The sequence below is a fragment of the Helicoverpa zea genome, chromosome 20, assembly GCF_022581195.2.
Source record: "Helicoverpa zea isolate HzStark_Cry1AcR chromosome 20, ilHelZeax1.1, whole genome shotgun sequence".
Classification (NCBI taxonomy): domain Eukaryota; kingdom Metazoa; phylum Arthropoda; class Insecta; order Lepidoptera; family Noctuidae; genus Helicoverpa; species Helicoverpa zea.
The window spans coordinates 7,779,986-7,801,045 of record NC_061471.1 but is presented as its reverse complement, the minus strand read 5'-3'; the positions used below and the strand labels follow the sequence as shown (position 1 = coordinate 7,801,045).

Below are 21,060 nucleotides of genomic sequence, written 5' to 3'. Positions count from 1 at the left end.
TTGCAAAATTCAAATATGGCATTTACTATAGCATGGAGTTTCGAAGGAATGATTATCGAATCCTACGCATATCGACTATTTCGGTAAACTGGCCGTAAATACTAATACAGGGTGTTTAAATTGTTACAAGTCTAATCTCGTAATGTTAAACAGTTACAATGGTAAGTATGGTAACTGGTTAAATTTTATATTTTGACTGCGGGTGAACAGTTAACTATATTTTTTTTGATAATTATTAATATAAACTTTGACATTTTAATGTTAAAAACAAAATCCCATACAATTCTTTATTACGTCGGGTTTTGTTATTACTTTGTAAGTATTCGCGGTTTTCCTTAAAACTGACAATGAGGGGAGCAAACAGGATAAATTCCTATCAAGCTCCATTTACTTACGTATAACCTAACATGGGATTTACGGCAAATCATAATGCTGTTTTTAATGCACGTATTAACAAAAGATGCAGTAGGTACAATATAAAGTAGGTAACTCGGCAAGTGGGCAAAAACATGCGCACTTACCATCTAGCAGATCAACGAGTGCAAAAAGTATAAAAGTAAAAGATATAAAAAGAAAAACAAAATGCTAAAGCAAACACTGGTAAGGAAATTAACTCAGACAAGGGCTCCATCAGTCATTGCAAACGAATGGTCTCTTTTTTCCAAAGGAAATGTCAGCTTAACGTTTGTAAAGGCCAAGCTAATGTCGCTTATAAAAATATCGATTGATGTAATGTTAAGAGATTGTCTCAACCAAATATAGTTATTAACCATGAAGGTCAGCCATTCTTTTGTACTCCAAGTAATATTTCTTACTACATTATAGCAATTTTGGATGAAGATTATAATGAATGCCTCAAGGGGCAGACAGTATTATGTTAAGACATAAGGAAATTGTAGATGTAAAGGTTGAATCATCGATAGCAACATTTGGAGATATTATAAATTTAAAAAACCCCCGACCCAAAAAAAGTACGCAATTAAACCCTATAAAAAACAAAAAATAACTTTAAACACTACGTAAGTACCAACTAAAGCATGTCAGACTAAACAAAATTTTGTCGTGTCGAGGGACCGCTCTAATTTATTAGCCTAACGTTAGAAGTAATTATATACTACTTATAACTTTGTATATAATTGTGTTTAGATACGTGTTTTTTTTATACGAGTGTTGTAATTAAGTAGGTATCATTTGATTTACGTAAGTATTTTTTTTTAAAGGTAAAAAGCGGTCCCCCGACACGTCAAAATTTTGTTTAGTCTGACATGCTTTAGTTGGTACTTACGTAGTGTTTATAGTTATTTGTTATACAAGAGTGCAAAGTTGCTTTTTAACCGCGGGCTCAATTTTGATGACCGAGCAAGCGAAGGATTCTAAAATTGAAACACGAGCGTAGCGAGTGTTTCAATAATTAGAATCCTGAGCGATAGCGAGGGAATCAAAAGAGCACAAGGTGAAAAATCTTTGCACTCGAGTGCAACACGTAACTTTTCATCCCACCTCATCGAGGAAATTTCTTAACTCAAAAGAAGAAAATGGCACGCTCGTCACACATGGCAAATTAAAAAGATGTACCTATTAAAATGTATTTATGCAAAAACTCAGATTAAAAATGTAATGAGGTTTAAAATCGACCTCAAAACAAAAAAAAATAATAATTTCATCCCACTTCATCGAGGAAATTACTTAATGCAAAAAAAACAAAATGGCGCGCACATATGAGTATCAAATTAAAAAGAATTACCTATTAAAGTTCATTTATTTGAAAACTCACTTTAAAAATGAAACGAGGTTAAAAATCTATGTAAAAACAATAATAAAAATTACTTAATTAATTGAATAATTATTTTAAGCAGTATTTTATTTGTTTAATATGTATTTGTTTGAAATCTTATCAAGATTGTCACAAATGGAGTATTGCGCACGATGTTCTAAATTCAAATCACTTTGCCGCTCTAGAGGATAAAAACGGCTTTTGCGCTCAGATATCAAAGGGTAAAACTACTCTTTCCGAGATGGTGGGATGAAAAAGTTATTTTTTGTTTTTTATAGGGTTTAATTGCGTACTTTTTTTGGGTCGGGGGTTTTTTAAATTTATAATTTAATTTTATTTCATGCTTTTTGAAGGAGCTCCTTAATTTTTCCTTCCTTCATTTAATTTCTTTTATTTTAAGATGGGGTCGCTATATGCGATCACGGCCAAAGGAAGCTGTTTAAAAATCCTCATGACAAACTGGCTCTGAAAGAATTGCACAGATTAAGAATCAATAAAGATTCACTTTTGGTTATTTTAGATTTTCAGCAAAAATATAAATCGGTTTATCCGTTTCATTCCGGCATTCCAGGGTTTCATCCGTCACATCCCATTTCCAGCATCAGGTTCTCGTCAATTAGAATCATGAAGAGAACTAGTCAAGACAAATTCAACGAGCCCAAACTCGATGCGTTTACTAAAAGGCAGTTCAGGGTTACGTCTCCTATCTTCGTGCCCTAACAGCAGACCAGCTCAGCGGTTCCAGAAGATATTAGTGTTTCAAATTTCAGATCCCACATATGCTTGTAAGTAAACTGAGCGTGTAACATTCCTATCACACCTATCAAACGAGCTGATGACCTTGAAGACCTGAACCGATTTCCACCAAACATAGCTAAGAACACTCCCGAATGCCATTCCTTTCAAACAAAAAAAACCGCATTACAATCGGATCATCCGTTTGAAGGGAGCTACGATGCCACATACACACACACACACACACACACAGACACGTCAAACTTATAACACCCCGTCGTTTTTGCGTCGGGGGTTAACAAAAACAGCAGTGTGACAATTATGCAGTATTAATGTACCCTTGGCCCAGAACTGCTAATGTTTAACACGGTATGATGCCATGTTTTATTATAATAAATTACGTAGAATATTGTTATTAAGAGACCCAGCATGTGTCGCTGACGTCAGTTTAAGCCATAAACGAGGAAAGTCTAAATACAATGACACACGCGAATAGGAGTGAACGTAAATTGAAGCTTGAGTATGTACAATACTATTTACGATAACATACGCCCACAAGTATGTTTAGAAATGTTTCCCGCGCAAGTTTTCATGGTTATGATAGTCTGGCGACGAGGTATTTACATTCCCATAAAAGAACCAAAAATATTACTGGTGTAGAAGTAGAACAACCAGACAGAATTGTCAAGGGCATGAAATTAAAAAAAACGAAGCACAACGAGCATTTGCGTTTAATGGATGTGTAAATAAAGGCGCGGTGTCACACCCGGCAGGAGACCTTGGCCTAAAGAGAAAACAACAACTGGATCACGACATAAAGGAGTAGAATTTGATGCTAACATCTGCTTAAATTTTAATGAAGAACTTATTAATAAAACACATGCAAAGGTTAAGGTTGACTGCAAAATAGCTCCAGATGGTATGCAGAAGAAATACGTAGCCAATTCAATCTAGTAGATTATACTAGATATAATAAGCGTGTTTATAAATAACTAGCTTTTGCCCGCAACTTCGTTCGCCTGGAATAGTGACTACCAGCAGATTTTTGATTTGACCAATAGATGGCGCTATATGTCCGGAATAATTTTATTTTTATTTTTTTTTGTAATAAAAACTATTCTATGTCCTTTCTCAAGTTTCAAACTATGTCTGTACCAAATTTCACACAAATCGGTTCAGTAGTTTAGGCGTGAAGAAAAGACAGACAGACAGACAGACAGAGTTACTTTCGCATTTATAATATTAGTTTGGATGTGTGCGTAACAATACCTCTTTCAGATAGGTTGGCCTGAATAAGTCTTGAGATCTGTGCTACAATCGCGATAAGAAATTGTTTATGAAGGGTTTCATAACGATGATATTAAAGATAAATTATGGATTGCAAAACAATCCTTAATAAATTCTAGATTATAGAAATAGAATATAGATTTTGGGCCATTTAATAACAAACATTTCAAGGTTGGATTTCATTGCAGATATATAAAGGCTTGTGTAAGTCTAGGTGTATCTGTGATGAAGATTTATACTGATGATTGTATGACTAAAATATATCCTGACAATATTACTCTAACAAATTCCATTGTTCAACACAAAGCAGTAAAATGATGCATAATGTAAGAACGAGTTACAATCATTACCTGTGACGATAATTTATGAGCATTTGGCAGTGCGTAGACGCATAGAACAGTTTGTATTACATCTCTGATCGGACCTCATTTCGTATGAAGTCAGACGTTTATAAATAGAGAATCGAAACGAGTATCCGAGTATAATTTTTACGCCTCGATTCACGATTTATTACCAACGAGCTCCAAATACAAAAAGTACAAGAGAAACCGGCCCGTTGTGAAATGAAAAGAACAATAAAGTTGCCACAAATTGAAATCTGTTAACAAAATCGATTGTTTATCGTCCGAGAATATGTGGGAATGAAACATGAATGCTTAACAAATCCGTTTTTTCTGTATATAAACCAAGAATGTTTATTTCGTAGTTGCTAGTTATGAACATAAATTAATTTGCACTGTTTGACCCCAAGTAACTAATGAATGAGCCGCAATTTATGCTTAGAGGCATACCAATCTAAATTAATTAAATATATATTCTAAAAAGAATTTATTATATCTGCAAACTTTCTTTGGCCATCAAATAAATTATTAAAAGGCCATTTAGTTGTTACATCGTCATTCGAACCTTCCGGCACAAGAGGATCTTTAATGACTGCTTCATTGTCCGATATTTTATCCAATTCCAAGAAAACATTAAGAAATTAAGCAGCTCTTTCATTCGGCTTTTTACCTTATAAGTATAGCTTGTTCTTGGTTTGTCGGGGTGACGTCAAGAGGCAACGCTGCAGAAAAACCGGTCGGAATCATGCATGACCGCTGCGAGTCATCCGCTATCTTGAATCACGTTGGCTATGTTGCGGTTGTCTTGTATGTCATATTCCATCGCTTGCGCAACCGTATTGCTTCAACAACTTTAATGCCATTTTACTTAAAATGTTTTGACATTCTTCGAAGTTCAGCAATTATTCAAGAAAAGCTTTCTTTGTCTACCACCTTGCTTACAATTCTGTAGGCGTTTCCAATGGTTTATATTATGTGTCATATTGAATTGACGAGTAAACTACCGAGCGCGTGTCAGTTTTGCATAACAATTGCGAACAATGCGTCCCCCGTTCCGTTTTGCAAGTGCGTATGACGGAAAATATCTATGTGTTGCGGAATTGAAAAGGAAAATAGAACATACTCGTACAGTGTGACTTTCAGACTTCTTGACATATTCATCAAGGAAAGAAGAAAATCATAATCCCCGGGCCCGCGTGTCCAGTTTTTCTGTTGCCGTTTATGGTCATCAATCACTAGTAACATGATCATTTCTGATTGCGATCCTGTCTTACAAGACTTAATATCGAATTAAATTGTAAGTGAGGGACTCCAACACTCATAGTTAGTGTTTATTGCCAATGGTTTGTTGCGACACACATCATCAGACGGCAGCCGATGACTATTCATTAACAACCAACCAATGGCACGTCCGAAAATCATCGTTTTACGATTCTATTACACTAGTCACATGAATGAAATAATTATTTACAGAACAACAACTACATAGAGCTGCATGCTTGAATTTATTATGCCTATTAAGTTACGCTCATTGAATATAATTTATGCAAGTTATTTTAAATTGCAAATAAGCAAACGAGCTGCGTGAAGCAATACGTGCTAAATCTTACATGACAATAACGAGCTTGGCTAATGATTATGGCTATTTTATTTAGGACATGCCCCTTAAGAGGGATGCTGACTACCATAGATAGCGAACATACATATAGGCTTGGATATATGCTATGTTAAAAACATTTTAGAACACTGAACACGCGCTTCTAACAGCTGCTTTAACTTTGTGGGACCTTCGACCGAATTGCTGAAGTATTTCTTGAGTTCCATAATTGCTAATGCAATGCTTAAGTAAGAGTTTCAAAACCAAATCAGTGTCGGCAAGAATTTGAACAAAAATCGTTCCTCTGCTCATGTAGGTACAGCAAGCGGCTTTTCATATACTTTTTAACATGTAAAGCCGAATTGCATATAATTCAATGCGAATAGTGTCGTCGTAAGATCACGACAATTAGCTATCGGATTGTGGGATTCAAGAATGCGCGCGACCGTTAGCGTCCGCCTGTCTCTGCCATAGTTGGCACTCCCAGGAACAACCACCGTGCTATGGACTGACGACTGTCTTTATAATCCTCTGTACCACACATCGATAATGTGGGCGAGGCTGTTATCATTGGAATAGTCACGTTACGTCATGCTTTTGTTATTTTTAAATACATTATTTGATATGATGCAACTGGCCACTCGTTATCGTTTTTGTTATGCACTACGCTATTTGTCTGTTGTTGCATGGCCATGACCGTAATGGGTCAAAAATTTAACAATGAAATGTAACATTATCAAATTGAAAGATACACACTCTACTGAATTTGAACGTTCGTGTGGTTCATCTTAACTTGTCAATGTAATAACGTCAGCTTTCATTGTTATGCGTGATCTGTATTCAGTCGATTTAGACTTCCATTGTTCTCAATTTGCTCCAAGCCCAGTAGATTAGGAGTATTTGTACGGAGTGGAGCTGCCTATCAATGTCATGTTGACAACAAAGGCCTCATTGTCCCAGCTAGGACGCCGCATTATCACAACACGGCAGATAGCTCACGTATTCACGTTCCTGTTTCCCCTACACAACACGTCCAGATAAAAATAATCTGTCCAACGCTACGGTAATGAATACCTCGTGGAATTTACCAAGGATGTCCATTATAAATAAGCACGAGCAGATAAGAATTAACACAATGCAATTAGTTTCCTGATTCGTTCTAGCACAATGCTAGTAGATTTTCCAAATTAGTAAACGTACCATTTTAGAACAGGGCAAAGCTTTACCTTTCCTGGATAAAGGACGTACCGTTCAAAGCGAGGAAATTAAATGCGACAAAAATGTAGATTTTCAGCATCCTGATTCCTTTTGCAGTAGTTTCATAGTGAATAGTTGGTTTATTGCTCTGTGAGTGCAATTCGTGTCTTGAGCATCGACTTCATGTTGTTGCCATATATCGCAGCCCTTCAAAATATTTACTTGGCACGCTAAATATATCAAGCAAGTCAACGCCCTGCGCTACTGTGCGATTGGTCGAGTACCTCATCAGCATGGAGGAACAATGAGCGGATGATAACGCGTTATCTACGCCAGCCGGCTGAGGGGGACGGAGGCGCCGGAAATACAACGACTCAACATGGCGGCTTCTCGGAACGTGCGTACGCGCATCCGTCTCGAAAGTGAAGAAAACTACGTTATAGTCCGATGACCTAATACGATTCGCAATTGTATCAATTTTGTATTTACTGTTCTATGAACTTTGAGATAGATTATTGTTGTTGATCGCCGTAGATTTCAACGTTATGTAAACGATACGTACAATCTTATCAATTCTACGAGTAATGTAGATTATGCAGACTGTGTAAGCTGTTATCTATAGTGAAATAATTTGCATGGCACTCATTACATCAACTGCTGATTTGATCACGCACAGCAAGACCGCTATTCATGAATTACCTTTATTTCAAGGTGAGATTACGAAACGTTTCAAAGGTAATTACGTAACAGAAGCTGATATAATTATAAAAGGGTTTTAAAGATTTTGGATTCAGCAAATACGATAGTGGATTTGGTAATGATTGGTACCAACCAGAATCTTGATAGTTACCATGTCGAAATATTTATCAAGTTTGTTTGAACAACAAACGATTACATATTTCATCTTGAGATAGCATTATCTCGACGAGATTTGAAACATTTTCTCAGTCATAATATGAAAGGATCTTCATTGCATTTCGGACGGGTGTTATTTCCAATTTATCTGTACATGAAAGGTGACTTTCTTCACAAAGGGGTATTATTATTCCATATCAGAGCGTTGGCTGTTCCATTCAAGTCCGTCTGTTGGCGAGTGACTAATGAGCCTCTATTATTGGTGTCAGACGACGTCGGCCTGTTTCTTTTGGCGTACATTAATTATACTCTTTATCTACTTCGTCGTCTTCTTTGCTTGGAAAGGACTAAGCAGTGATTGAATTGTCAATATTTTCTTCATCTGCGATCGATTCGATTTTGTCTTAAGGAGAGCTATTAATTGATCCTGAAATGTTTTGCAAACTTCGTAGACCCTTCCGAGTTATGACCCTCACTGGTCCGTATGCGTTTTAGCGGTTTCGTCAAATGATGTGTCCTTATTTTGGACTCACTCTAGTGTAGCCCTGGACACATCACGTAACACAACAATCTAATTAATAATTCTAATCGGATAGTTATGCAGATGCAACCTTCTCGTAAAATGGATGCGCTGGCACTTAATTAAGTAGGTTGCTTCGTTACTTCGGCCTTTCTGACAACACACGGGAAGCCATAACAAGCAAAATGTTTACTATTTTCCTAGAAATGGCAGCAGTTATTGGCGCCTTTATAAATTAGGTGTGTAGTTAGCCGTGCAATTATGTTGCAGTGTTCAGACAAGATAGGATTTGCAACCAAGTTGCTTAGATTATATACTGGACATATTTTATCGTGATTGGCTTCTTATGAAGTCTAATTTTCTTTGATGCTTCTTTGAAAGTGATTTGTTTATCGAGGTTTAACGTCAGATCTTTCTTTCTGTTTTTCATTGGTGAAGGTTTTCTAACATCCGAGGGATTCGGATTGTCCGGGATTTTTTTAGAGAAGCAATTATTAAGTCGTAGCAAGGTAACAATTTTAAATGATATAAGTTTGGTCCACCAATGAAACCGTGGTAATAAAATTGGGACAGTACTTGAACTGTACCCAAATGTTTTGAATAGTTAAAGCATATGTTATTACGATAATTTTAATATTTGCCTTACGATAATGAACAAAATATTTCCAACATGAATTTGGTCTGTGTTCAACGATATTTATTGTCGTTAAGTTGATAGTATTTGCCTAAGATAGTTAAGGAATTTACAAGCCCTTAATCATTGTTATTTACTGTGTTAATACTAAGTATTTGTCTTTCAGTAAATATTGTAACTACATACTTGTGTTATTACTACGCAATAGATACAGGGGCAAGAGGTTTGAATAATAATTCGAGTTTTGGAGTCAAGTGGGCGAATAGCCGCCATTTTGAAAGTTATCAGAGGTTTTTGGCGTAGGTGAGAATTTTAAATTGTTTACGCGAGTAGTTATAGTTGTGATGTTTGTTCATTTTGTTCGACAATAATGAAAAATGTCTTGGGAACAATAAACATTATACTTTTCCCTACTAGCACATAATCTAAGTAGATCTTTAATTTATTAATTTACCTATTCATTTGTTGTTGACTCAGATTTTACGGGTTTTCCTTTTTGTACAGTAATTTAAGTCATTAAAATGCTTATCAACTGGTAAACATATTTCGTTTAGTTTTATGGCGCTGTGAATGTCTACATCTAATACCATACAAGCAACTTGAAGAAAACGTCTTCATTGTCGAAAGACTCAAACACATATCTGCTCGGTAGTTCACCTGCGCAGGAGTGGGCAAAAAACCCGGTCCACACGACATAATCGGCCGCGAAGGACGCGTGCTTGCGTACGCGCATCGTCTATCTCGCTCGCACGTACGACGCTGTCTCGCTCACACTGCCCTTTAATCAGACAGGTACTGCTTTTATTACTATCTGGACCAGTCAGCAACGAAACTGGCTTCTGAAGAATGATGAATATTATGAATATTAAATGGATGTTAAATTCTCTGATTGGCTGTACATTGCTCTACATGTATGAGAAACAATGCAGATATGTATAAATAATTATTGCAATGTAGCAAGCAATGTATGATAGTGCAGATAAAAATAGGACATCTGTAGCACTTAATGAAACATTCAGTTTTATAGAAATAGAATGCAAAAGTAATGATTTTATTCTGTCCTCAATGTCGCTCTAGTCAGTAAGTCCTGCATAAAACAGTATTTATTGTAAATGAGTCTAGATGGAATAATGTTTTATTCAGATTGTATTATGTACTTACTTTGTATCTAAGTATTTTGGTCACACTTATGGTGTGTTGTACCATTCAATACTTATAATGATTTTCAACCAAGCCATTTTCAGTTCTCAAATCGCAGATTTGACCAATGGGTGGCAAGTATACAACTGGTTATGGTTTAGTCATCGCTATAGTTCAATGGTGCAACTGACCTTTCTTATTTTATTTTACTGGAACATTTGTTTGCCTAATGTTAAAATCATACATTATATTTTTTGGGATACTTCTGATTTTTCCATGCGGTTTTCCTGTTGCTGACCAAAATTGTACCTCTTTTTTACATAGGTTTACAGAGTGGAGTGCATATTTTTCCTTATTTACCTAGATATTTGGACAGCAATGGATTTACAATTTGAGTGTGTACTTGATGATAAAGTGTTTACTTAAATACACTCGTCCGATACATCATCTCGTTGTTTTCATGATTGTTGCTGGTAGTAATTAGTTACTAATATTTTGCTTATTAAGAATATCCTGTGGTTCCACCCACATTCAATAGAAACTATCTACTTCTCGTACTTTGCTAAAATACAGCCTATTTAAGTAAATGTAGCTTCCCAACAGGGCCAGAATGTTTCAATTAGATTCAGTAGTTATAGAGCCTATTGCAAAAAACAGTGTTTTTTTTACTACAAACATAGGTAGTTGAAGTTAAGTATTCTTGCTAAAAACCACAGTATTTGGATACTGAAGTTAACCAAGGTCTGTAGTCTCTACAAATGTTTTGATAACAAGTGTTTTCGATTAATGCTATTTATTTAACGATGAAGAACTATAACATTAATGAATGTACCACCGAAACAAGCAAGGCCGCCTCAAAATACAGATGAGTCAACATCCCGAACGCTGCGTAAAAATAGTTTCGTAATTCCAATTCGAAATTTAAATTTAGCCATGTTAAGTGAGGTTAGTACATACAAGCAGATAATTGTTTATCTAAACACTAACCGAAGCTTTCTGTCAGTTTCAGCATAACCCCTCCGATATGCATGTCTCCCTTCACGACCATAGTCCGTTTTTCGTTCAAGTCAGTCACGAAGATCGTGAGGTTCCACGAACCATCACCAACGACTTCACCGTCCGCCAACATGTTTCACAAGTTTTTTTTGCACTTCACAATAAATAAATGTCACTTCCGAAGGAGCATCGCGAGTCGCGGCCAAAAGTTAGAATTTATTGACGTACGTCCAACGATGGCGCCAGACTTCAATCAACTGATGCAGTGTTGCCCGAGTTCGTTCGACGAACTCCAAACTCCAAACAAATCAGTGGAATAGAAGTTGCCAGGTTGTTATTTTACTAATGATGATACAAAGACATTGTACTCTAGTAGAGTATTGTACTCTACTTGTACTCTAGTAGAGTACAATGTCTAGTACAATACTCTACTAGAGTACAATGTCTTTGTGATGATAACAGTAACGCAGCGTTATGTATGAAGATAATGCATATTTGACGCCTACAAATAATAAGGGTAGTTACTATATAATTACTGTTATCTAATGACCAACTTACGAATTTAAACAAAACTATGAATGACCATTCCAGCATTTTGCTATGTTAACTTTTCATAATTCGTCTTCTCTGTGTTATTTTAATGTTAAGTTGAATAAATGCGTAATTATTTGTTATAAAATATTAATATAAAATAATAATATTAGAGATAAAATATTGTCAAAAGATGACTAAGTTTCAATGTCATCTTACTATAACATAACAATTAGGCGATTTTGCATTCGTTTAGTTGAACACTCTATTAATAAATAATTGTACTGATGCCAAAGTAACCAATGTTTCACTTCACTGGCTCGACGTTTGACGCAAAATGGCAGCTTTTTGCATTGGCTTTTTGACATTTTGGCGCCTTGACGTGACATGTTTTTGACGTTATATTTTGGGTAATTGGGTTATTTATTACTTGTCAAGTCCCCGCTGTGTGTGTTATTATTTAATTTGGATTTAAATTTCTGATAATTGCATACTTACCCAATGAACATTGACATTTCTAAATCTTCGAGCTATCCTTATGAACAAAGATAAAATAATCTCAAACGAAATGGTGGCCACGAAGAATAAAAATACAGGTAAGTTTTGAGCAACGTAATTCTGTTGAAACATTATCACGATCCGAAATCACTAGCTATTTATGATGAAATCATTTTGGTAGTTACGCGAGAATCTACAGTAATAATGTAAATAAAGGAAAAAATAGTTCTTAGATATTTTATTCAAGAATTTTGTTAATGTTTACAGTGTTGTGTTCTACACCCGAACATCGGGCAGACTCGCCTTCCAGAGACAGCGACTCCATCTGTGACTCTGAGGCAGCCAGCCCGGTGCCATTTCTCTGTACACAAGATGGAGCAGAAGGGGAAACTGATGTTGTTTGGAACTTTTACACACCAAAATCTGAGCATGCAGCAAAATCACGAATAAAAAATTCGACGCCAGTGAGTCGCCGGTCCAAAAGATACATAAAGCCAAAAATAGTTGAAAGACAACCTCCAAAACGAAGAGCACTTAAACAAACTTCACAGAAAAAGACTGAATTGTTTCAAGAACTTATAGAACTGAATCAAAATCTGCTAGAGTTGATGTCCAAGAAATCACAAAACAATTGTACAGAGAAAGTTAATTCAGGCAGTGAAGATGATTTCATGACTGAGTCACCAGAGTTCTCACCTAAAGCTAGAACAAGGAGTAACTCCCGATGTTTAAGGAGAAATGTACTGAGTTCTAATTTTGTCAAACCAGATCCCGAAACAGCATTGGAATCAGATGATTCTATGAATGAGTGCCTTATTAAAGCCAGCCAGGTGGTAGAAGAAAACATTCTCAATGAAGCTCCTGCTGTAAAAAGGCCATGCTATGAATCAAGTATCAAAAAACCAGTAATCAACTCAGATATAAACTTCAAAATGGACCAAGACTCGATGGATGCTATACTGAACAGCATTAAACTAGATTCTCCAATTGTTAAAAATGTAACAAAATGTTCTTCCCCACAATTGAATAATGATTCATTTGATAGCCTTGTTGGAAACTTGAATGATAGTGCACTGGAGCGATTGACTCAGATGCCAGTTAAAATGGACACTTCAAAAAGAAAAAGTAAATTGAATACATCAAAAGATGGAAACAGTTGGACAATTAAAGAGTTGGTTGTTCATGATGGCAGTCCATCTTCTAAGTCTATATTTAGTCGCCACAGCTCAATGCCCATATCACCTACTGTTAATGATAAAAATAAACCTTCAACAAGTGGAATGGTTTTTGGAAGATATAATTCAATGCCTTTTGGTAATGAGGCTGAAAAAGCATCAGGTATGTTAAGACATTCAATGCTCATAATCTGTGTAAACAATTATAAAATTATGTATATGCAATGGCATAATATCCTCTTATCAGTTTTTCAACAGTATTAACCTTTTAACACCAACTGCAGATAACACACATTATTGGGAATTCCAAATAAATAATGTTATCTTCTGTTGCATTTAAGGTCAGCTTTAGATAACTTAAAGTATGTTTCAAAGCATAGATAACATTGTTTTAAAATATACTTAAAAATCATTTTATCTTATTTCAGTTCAAGGGGATTCACCGATCAGATGTACGCCAGAGGAAATAAAAAAGAAGCATCAGCTGGCCAGAGAAAAATTGTTAGCAAAGAGGCTTCTACCATTTACATCATCACAAAAAATTCCTCAGCCAATCATAAGTTCTCAAATGACCCAACCAATAATGCCAAAGATTACCGAAGAAGTTAAGGCTCCTAAAAAGTTACCAGAAACACTTCCAACTAAGAAGGCCCTATTTCAACCAAAAATTGCCAGTAGTGTGATAAATGTTCAAAATAAACCTGCTGCTAATTATCAACAGAAACCTATTAGCAGCTCAGTAGATCTCAAGAGTATTATTGAAAAGAAAAGACAGGAAGCTTTGATGAAATTACGACGCCGACAAATACAAAGCAAATGATTAATCGTTGGATATTTATATTTTAATTAAAATTATGTTTTGTTTGATTTATATTTTTTAAATAAGACAAGTAGTGCCTATTTTGTAATTTTAAATATTGCCACGTGATAAATACTATCTAAATAAAAATGTGATTAGAAGAAGTTGTGTTTAATTTCATTTTTTATTAAATCAAAATTGAATTTTACTTTTCTTAAAATATTTTCATTGAAAAGTATAAGTACAAGGAGTAAATTAATTTTGTGACGGGTCGTCCTGACTCTAGCTAGATAGAATCGGCTGAGGCAGGACCAAAGTGAATTCAATACCAGCCTGCAAATACTCTACATAACGTGAAACATACAACACTCCCAGCGTTGTAAAGTTTAAACTAGTTCGAGTGTTGATGTGGGAGGATTCCTTTCAAACTATGAAACGGATTTTCAAGTCACATGAATATGCAGCAGCTATCTGCGTCAAATGGCGACGTTTTACTATTAATTAAGATAATTGTAATAAAATATGAAATTCATTCATAACTGTCCAATATGCTAGGTGTCAGAGCACCTATGATTTAAAACAAAACGTTTTGTTTTTAAAAATGACATGTCATTGTTATTTGTCAATGTCAAAATATATTTTTGTAGGTTGTGTGAAATCGTATAGAATTTATTAAATAATTTATAATTTCCTTACGGTACATCGTTACTAGATAGATATTTATTCTGATTCTTAGATGCGTAAATGAGGAAAACATCGATCGACTAAGTCACGACGTAAAACGACCGTACATTGGTGTACAGAGTTGTACCTTAGTATTGAACTAAATTAGAGCCAAAAATGGCACTGAATTACGTCCGAAATTTCACACGAGCTGCCTGCTCCATTGGTAGTAAACCCAGCAATATCAAGAGACTGATTAGCACCAGTAAACCCATGAAAATTGGTATGATACCGATAGTTGTCGAGCAAACAGGCAGAGGTGAGCGCGCATACGATATCTACTCTAGATTACTTCGCGAACGAATTATTTGTCTCATGGGACCTATAAACGACGAGATAAGCTCATTGATCGTTGCTCAGCTTCTGTTCTTGCAGTCTGAGTCTAGTAAAAAGCCCGTACATCTTTATATTAACTCGCCTGGAGGCAACGTAACCGCTGGACTGGGTATTTATGATACAATGCAGTACATAACTCCACCAGTAGCTACGTGGTGCGTTGGACAGGCGTGCAGCATGGCGTCTCTCCTCCTGGCAGCTGGAGCATCAGGCATGAGACATGCGCTGCCAAACTCGCGCATCATGATCCACCAGCCCTCTGGAGGCGTTAGAGGACAAGCTACAGACATACAGATCCAAGCGGAGGAGATATTGAAGCTGAAAGCTCAGATTAATACATTGTATGTCAGACATACAGGTTTGCCTATAGAGAAAGTTCAGTCTTCAATGGAACGTGATTACTTTATGTCTCCGACTGAAGCAAAGAGCTTTGGGTTGATTGATAATGTTCTGGAGCACCCTCCGTCTCATGCTATGGAGCAGCAGTGTGCAGCTAACGCTGGAGTAGCCGGGGGTACAACACCACCGCTCAATCCTGCTGCCGTTTAATAAGGACTTCTTTCCCTACGTCAGCTGTACTTAGAATGTTGGTGAACATAGTGCTAAACTCTTGTGATAATTAAAGAGTACCTACTCATTGTTATGATAGCAAATTGTATTTTTATTTAATAGCAATATTTTTGAATCATTCATTTCTTTTATTTCTGTTTTAGAAATATCTTCACAGTACATATTAAATTGTTGAGGAGCATAGTTAAAGTGACTTATTAAAATAAGCAAGAAGGTGTTTTCTGCATGAAAAACAAAAAACATCTGACAGACAGTCCTAACATTTTTTTTACCATCCTGAAAAAAAACTTTACAAAAAAATAAAACTGACTTCCAAAAACACTAAAAAGCCAAAAAAAACTAAGTTTATAGGTGCATCGGCCAAGACGTCGGTGTCTAATGGATGTCCCTAAGTTAATTTTGCCACAGACTCCTAGACCGATGCACCTATACTAATACCAACCGATACTAATAGTTGACATTGTCCTTATAACTGGAAAGTTCTCATCAATACGAATAATATAAGCCCAAACACAAGGGTAAACTACCTCGATTGTCACATGAACATTCGGTTGTCGAGTTCTCTCGACCTTCTCTGGTCTCCATCATCAGGTCAGCTCCAAACCTTCACTGTTGCAAAGGTCTCGTCAATACAAATAATATGAGCCCAAACACGAGGAAGTTTACATATTAAGTTGTCGAGTTCCCTCGACCTTCTCTGGTCTTCATCATCAAGTCAGCTTAAAATCTTCACTGTTGAATAGTGCTATTAGGCAAACACCTGAGTGTCAAGTTTTTACCCTATGTATTCCTACAACTTTCGAAAGTTGCCCTCGATTTCTCAGAGTTGCTATCATCAGATTCTGACCTGACCTGACAATGGGACCACCTCGCCTCGGAGGTATACGCTATCAAACAAAAAAAGAATCATCAAAATCGATGAATAAATGGCTGAGTAATCGCGTAAAAACATACAAAAAAAAGCGGTCGAATTGAGAACCTCGGCTTTTTGGGAAGTCGGTAAAAAAATGCGGTCGAATTGAGAGCCTCCGCTTTTTGGGAAGTCGGTTAAAAAATCTATGAGGGCAACCGCGTATGAAATCGCCGCTAGAGGCGCTTGTGTAGCGTGAGGTCTTCAAAACGTCAAATACCACTGTTTTTTTACGCGCGCGGGTTTATATTTCTAATTAAATTAATATTGCAATTATTTAACAATACTTTAGATTAATTATGGCAAATACAGATTACGGATCTATAAATGTCACTGCTTTGACACACTTTTATCTTTCGGAAACTTATTTTTCGCCTTTCTTTTTCGAGCAAAACGGCACTGCGCAACACACTAAAGTTCTATTGTATTAAATATGATCTAATATAATGATCTTATGTAGATATAAGTTTTGGCGCTCATGATACGAACTTTGATTGCCATAGTTTAGGACCTCACGCTACAGTTGCGCCATCTGGTGAAACAAAAAACGGTAGCCCCCATTGCTGAGATCTGAGTATTTATTAATGTTTAAAACAAAAGTAAAAAAAAAAACTGCTCTTATTTTTCTTTCGTATTAAAACAAATCTAGAAATAAAGATATTTTAATTAAACAATAAAATTATAAATGATTGATTTTTAATTTATTCACTTAAAGAATGAACAGCTCATTCTAGGTTTTATTGTTCATGTGTTGTTTCCGTGCTTGCCAGCCAGCAATTTCTGCCATCAGTTCCACCCGCGGCCCGTGGGTACTATGCCCCGACCACGGTTATATTTAAGTATTCTTCCTCGATAATTCGGCAATCTTACACTGAAATTCAAATCGAGATTCGCATTTGTTTTTAATTTTTCAAAGCCCGTGCTTCTTAGATTTATTTCGGGTAAAACATTTCAATACTGATCTGAAAAATAGGTTACCTACTCCTCGCACTGTCGTATAGCAATGAAAGCAAAGGAATAAGCAAGCTAGGATGGAGCACGCCGACGCACTTGTTTATTTTGTAGTAAACCACAGACAAAAACATACCCGGCTTATGTTTCAACGCAAAATCATATTGGTAGATTGTTACCTTTCATGAAGGTCTCTCGGATAGGTATCAAAAAGTAGGTACATACCCACCCAGGTAGCCAGGTACTTCGTTTGTAAAAATTTGATAAATAGGAACGCAAACAGCTAGGAAAATTTATTTCGTCGTAATCTTGATCGCAAGAAAATGCTTTATGCAAACTTAATTAAATGATTCAGGCTATGCATTACAGAAGGATTACAATTCTAGTGTAGTATTACAGTGGATAAGCTGGGTCTAGAGATTAGTGCGTGTTTACTGAAAAGTTTACGCTATGTACCTATCTACCTAGGTAAGTAGTTACGCCTTACGAATTATTATATTTCGCAGGTTACCTACTGACAAAGTCCCCGATAGCCTTATCTGACAGATAAGCTTACTTTTGGTTTGCAGGTCTCGGATAGCAAGATCTGGCAGAAGTTATAAGCAACCTTCTGGCAGATAACGTTTACTAACTATCAAATAACTAACTAACACTTTATCGGTAACCAGTAAAACCGAGCCTTAGATTACCTACCTACTTTCCATATTTTGTATGAAGTAGGGACCTGATTACGAAGGTATATGCTTTTTAAAGTAGATGAGACATCATGAATATTAAGGTACGTAGGATACGCAAGTTCTAAGAATATATTAAAATAATTTATCTGGAAATACGCCTACGTGGGATGTCATACGAATTTCATCTACATAGACGTAAGTCCAAATCTAAAATAAGTTACCTACTTAGGAAAGTTATAATGAAGCTTCAGTTAAAAGTAAAATGCCATTATATTAAACACACATGCCTACCTGCTAAAGGTCTTATTATATGATTGATAAAATTCACATAAATATTTATATACATACCTAGCCACTTTTTTTGTAAATTCCATTGGACGAGTCAGGAATACAGGATTGCGTGTCAAGAGGCTACTAGGCGGTTTTCAGAAATCTAACACAACAACAGCTTGTTAGGGCTTACTTACTTTCTTAGTGAAACCTGTAGGTAAAGCCATAAGAATATATAAAAGACTAGCTGTTTCCCCGAAGTTTTACTCGCTGGGTTGAGGAGGTCAGATAGGCAGTCGCTCCTTGTAAAACACCGTTAGGTACCCAGGTGCATCAGGTTAGACTGGAAGCCGACCCCAACATAGTTGGGAAAACGTCTAGGCTAGGAGATAGGTGTAGATAAAGTTTGCAGTGTGCTGGGGCTCTTTATACATGTGATGTCCTATTTATTACGTTAATGAATTTCTAACTTCAGGAAAAATTATAATATTCGTCGAACTAATTGCTACTCGTAATTGTTCCCTTGAGCACAGACTGCTGATATCTGACCTATCCTGTGTGGACGGGAAAGCCATTTAAGTGTCAATTTTCAGAGCTATAAAAATAAACAGACGATTCGCACGTTCCCTGCATAGCAATGTAAAAAACAAAAGGTTTTGATTACCAGTTCAGTTCGCCTTTTTATGCGGTGCTTTGTCAAAAGTCAATTTGTGTTTGAATTTATTGTTACAACTTTGTATGTGAAGGTATTTTCAAATCAAATTCAAACATGTGAAAACTGACGCATTACAACATAAAAGCCCCTTTCAAGTGAAGGCCCGAAAACATCACAAAGAAGCTTTTGCTTGTAAAACTTGTCTTATTAGTAGGTACTTACATAAGTAATTTCCTAAAAGTCTTGAACGTTAACCGCAGACTCGCAGAACACGATTTCATAACAGCCTGTCCATCAAGTTAATTAAACTGACGGCTCTCTGTCGAGATTAGAAAAGTTCAACCCAACTTCGTAAAGTCGAGTTTTCCCATGCGAATACAGTTAAATGGAATATCATGTTTATCTTTGAATATATTGATATCGAAATATGTCAAGCAGATGCTAAGCACTTAAACGTCGCAAGCTCTATGCTGTACAAGTTATTTCAACGCATAAAGCTTTTAGTACCTAACACTTATCACAGCAGAAGGCTCTTAATGTAAATTACAGTTCGAAGCCTTATTCGTTCATTCGTTGACATCGGACGCGTTTGCACTGTTCGCAGAAATTATTTTAATTTCGTGCCGAGCGCGGCGTCAGCCGCCGCTTATTTTGATACCATGCGTTCGGAAGAACTCGTGGCGAACGAGGTCCTGGCGTTCCTGCAGTACCAGCTGGACGTCATGGATGAGGTCAGTGTGACCCAAATATGCACCTCGAACTTCACCGAGGAGGAGATACGCAGCGCAAAGAAGCTGTTGTACGAGTCGCTGCAAATGGCAGACCGAATGCCGACCCGCAGGCGAGATGAAAAGGGAGAGAGGAGTCTTCAAGACACCATAAGGCTGTTGAAGGAGACCGACCCGGACGACGTGCCAACGTTTGTGGCAAAGGACTTGCGGAAGCTGCCCCCGGTCACTTTCGATCACGTCGACGTCACCAGGCTGTTAAAGGACATCACGAGTATGAGGTCCAGCCTGGTCGAGCTGCAATTGAAGCTGGAGGCATCACAATCCACCATCGGTGATCTACGTAGCGAGGTAGCAGAATTGCGAAACTCTGTATGTAGGTCACACGCGCATGCCAACAGCGACAACACACGCCACGGACAGGTCAACGCATCGCCGCAACGCGCCGAGTCAGCAAAATTGCACTCGTCGCCTGCCGTCGCCACTACTAGTGATGCGTCACCGTGCCCCGCCCTCCCCGCGTCCCCTGCCTTCGGGACGCCGACGAATGTAAGCACGTCTAGGCTTGGACGTGTTTACTCGGATGCCGTAAAGCGAGATCCCGTCCAACGGCCACCTAAAGCTACTGTGGCGATACAAAATCAGCCCGAAGGAACCCGAGGCACGGTACAATCTGTACCATGTAAAGGGAAAGCTGATGCAGATGGTTTCGTCAAGGTGGAGAGAAGGAAGAAGAAGCCATCTAGCCGAAATCAATGCGGAACTGCGTTGACTGGTCCGAACATGCTGCTGCGCCCCGCAATACCGACGACGCAGCTGTATGTTTCGCGTTTACATCACTCCACGAAGGTCGAGGAGATCGTGGAGTATATACGAGTCAAGACGAACTGGACCTTAAGAGTCGAGAAGTTGGAGCCGAGACACAATACTAATTTCAAGTCGTTTGTGGTACGTGTGCCGACTCAACATCTCGACATGTTCCAGGAACAGTTTTGGCCGAAAGGTGTCGTTTTCCGGCGATTCCGCGGGAGGCTACGCGACACCACGCAGTGCAACACGACACCGCCTATTCGTGTAAACAAATAGAATTGATGATTGTTTTTTATTTTTGTATGTATTAGTTTATAATTATTTTAATGTTATTTGTGTATTGTATTTTCT

At 37.1% G+C, this 21,060-nt stretch overlaps 4 protein-coding genes across 7 annotated transcripts in view; 3 read left to right on the top strand and 1 right to left on the bottom strand.

Annotated features, from left to right (window-relative positions):
* Positions 1–11,358, bottom strand: part of LOC124640387 (unc-112-related protein-like) — a 38,636-nt gene extending 27,278 nt beyond the window's left edge. For 2 of the 4 annotated variants that reach the window (XM_047178141.1, XM_047178145.1), the window contains exon 1: positions 11,068–11,357. In XM_047178141.1, the coding sequence (XP_047034097.1) occupies positions 11,068–11,209 (142 nt within the window). In that variant the 5' untranslated portion in view covers positions 11,210–11,357. Of the gene's footprint in view, positions 1–11,067 lie in introns of all 4 variants that reach the window. The other 2 variants (XM_047178142.1, XM_047178143.1) reach the window with 2 other exon arrangements.
* Positions 11,359–12,030: 672 nt separating this feature from the next.
* On the top strand, positions 12,031–14,147 carry LOC124640390. The gene is made up of 3 exons (XM_047178148.1): positions 12,031–12,203; positions 12,373–13,443; positions 13,709–14,147. Exons 1-3 carry the CDS (start codon positions 12,146–12,148, stop codon positions 14,098–14,100), a joined length of 1,521 nt encoding a protein of 506 aa, XP_047034104.1. The 5' UTR covers positions 12,031–12,145; the 3' UTR covers positions 14,101–14,147.
* A 543-nt stretch (positions 14,148–14,690) lies between these two features.
* Positions 14,691–15,826, top strand: LOC124640391 (ATP-dependent Clp protease proteolytic subunit). The gene has a single exon (XM_047178149.1). The coding sequence runs from the start codon at positions 14,920–14,922 to the stop codon at positions 15,685–15,687; it is 768 nt and encodes a 255-aa protein (XP_047034105.1). The 5' UTR covers positions 14,691–14,919; the 3' UTR covers positions 15,688–15,826.
* Positions 15,827–19,745: 3,919 nt separating this feature from the next.
* LOC124640174 lies at positions 19,746–20,985 on the top strand. Its single transcript, XM_047177842.1, has one exon. The coding sequence runs from the start codon at positions 19,831–19,833 to the stop codon at positions 20,983–20,985; it is 1,155 nt and encodes a 384-aa protein (XP_047033798.1). The 5' UTR covers positions 19,746–19,830.
* Positions 20,986–21,060: the final 75 nt, after the last annotated feature.

Excerpts from the sequence above, each read along its gene's own strand:
- LOC124640390 (XM_047178148.1), top strand. The coding sequence starts at position 12,146 with ATGAACAAAGATAAAATAATCTCAAACGAAATGGTGGCCACGAAGAAT. Across the intron at positions 12,204-12,372 it reads CACGAAGAATAAAAATACAG|TGTTGTGTTCTACACCCGAA; the intron begins GTAAGTTTTGAG and ends TAATGTTTACAG. Across the intron at positions 13,444-13,708 it reads TGAGGCTGAAAAAGCATCAG|TTCAAGGGGATTCACCGATC; the intron begins GTATGTTAAGAC and ends ATCTTATTTCAG.
- LOC124640391 (XM_047178149.1), top strand. The coding sequence starts at position 14,920 with ATGGCACTGAATTACGTCCGAAATTTCACACGAGCTGCCTGCTCCATT.
- LOC124640174 (XM_047177842.1), top strand. The coding sequence starts at position 19,831 with ATGCGTTCGGAAGAACTCGTGGCGAACGAGGTCCTGGCGTTCCTGCAG.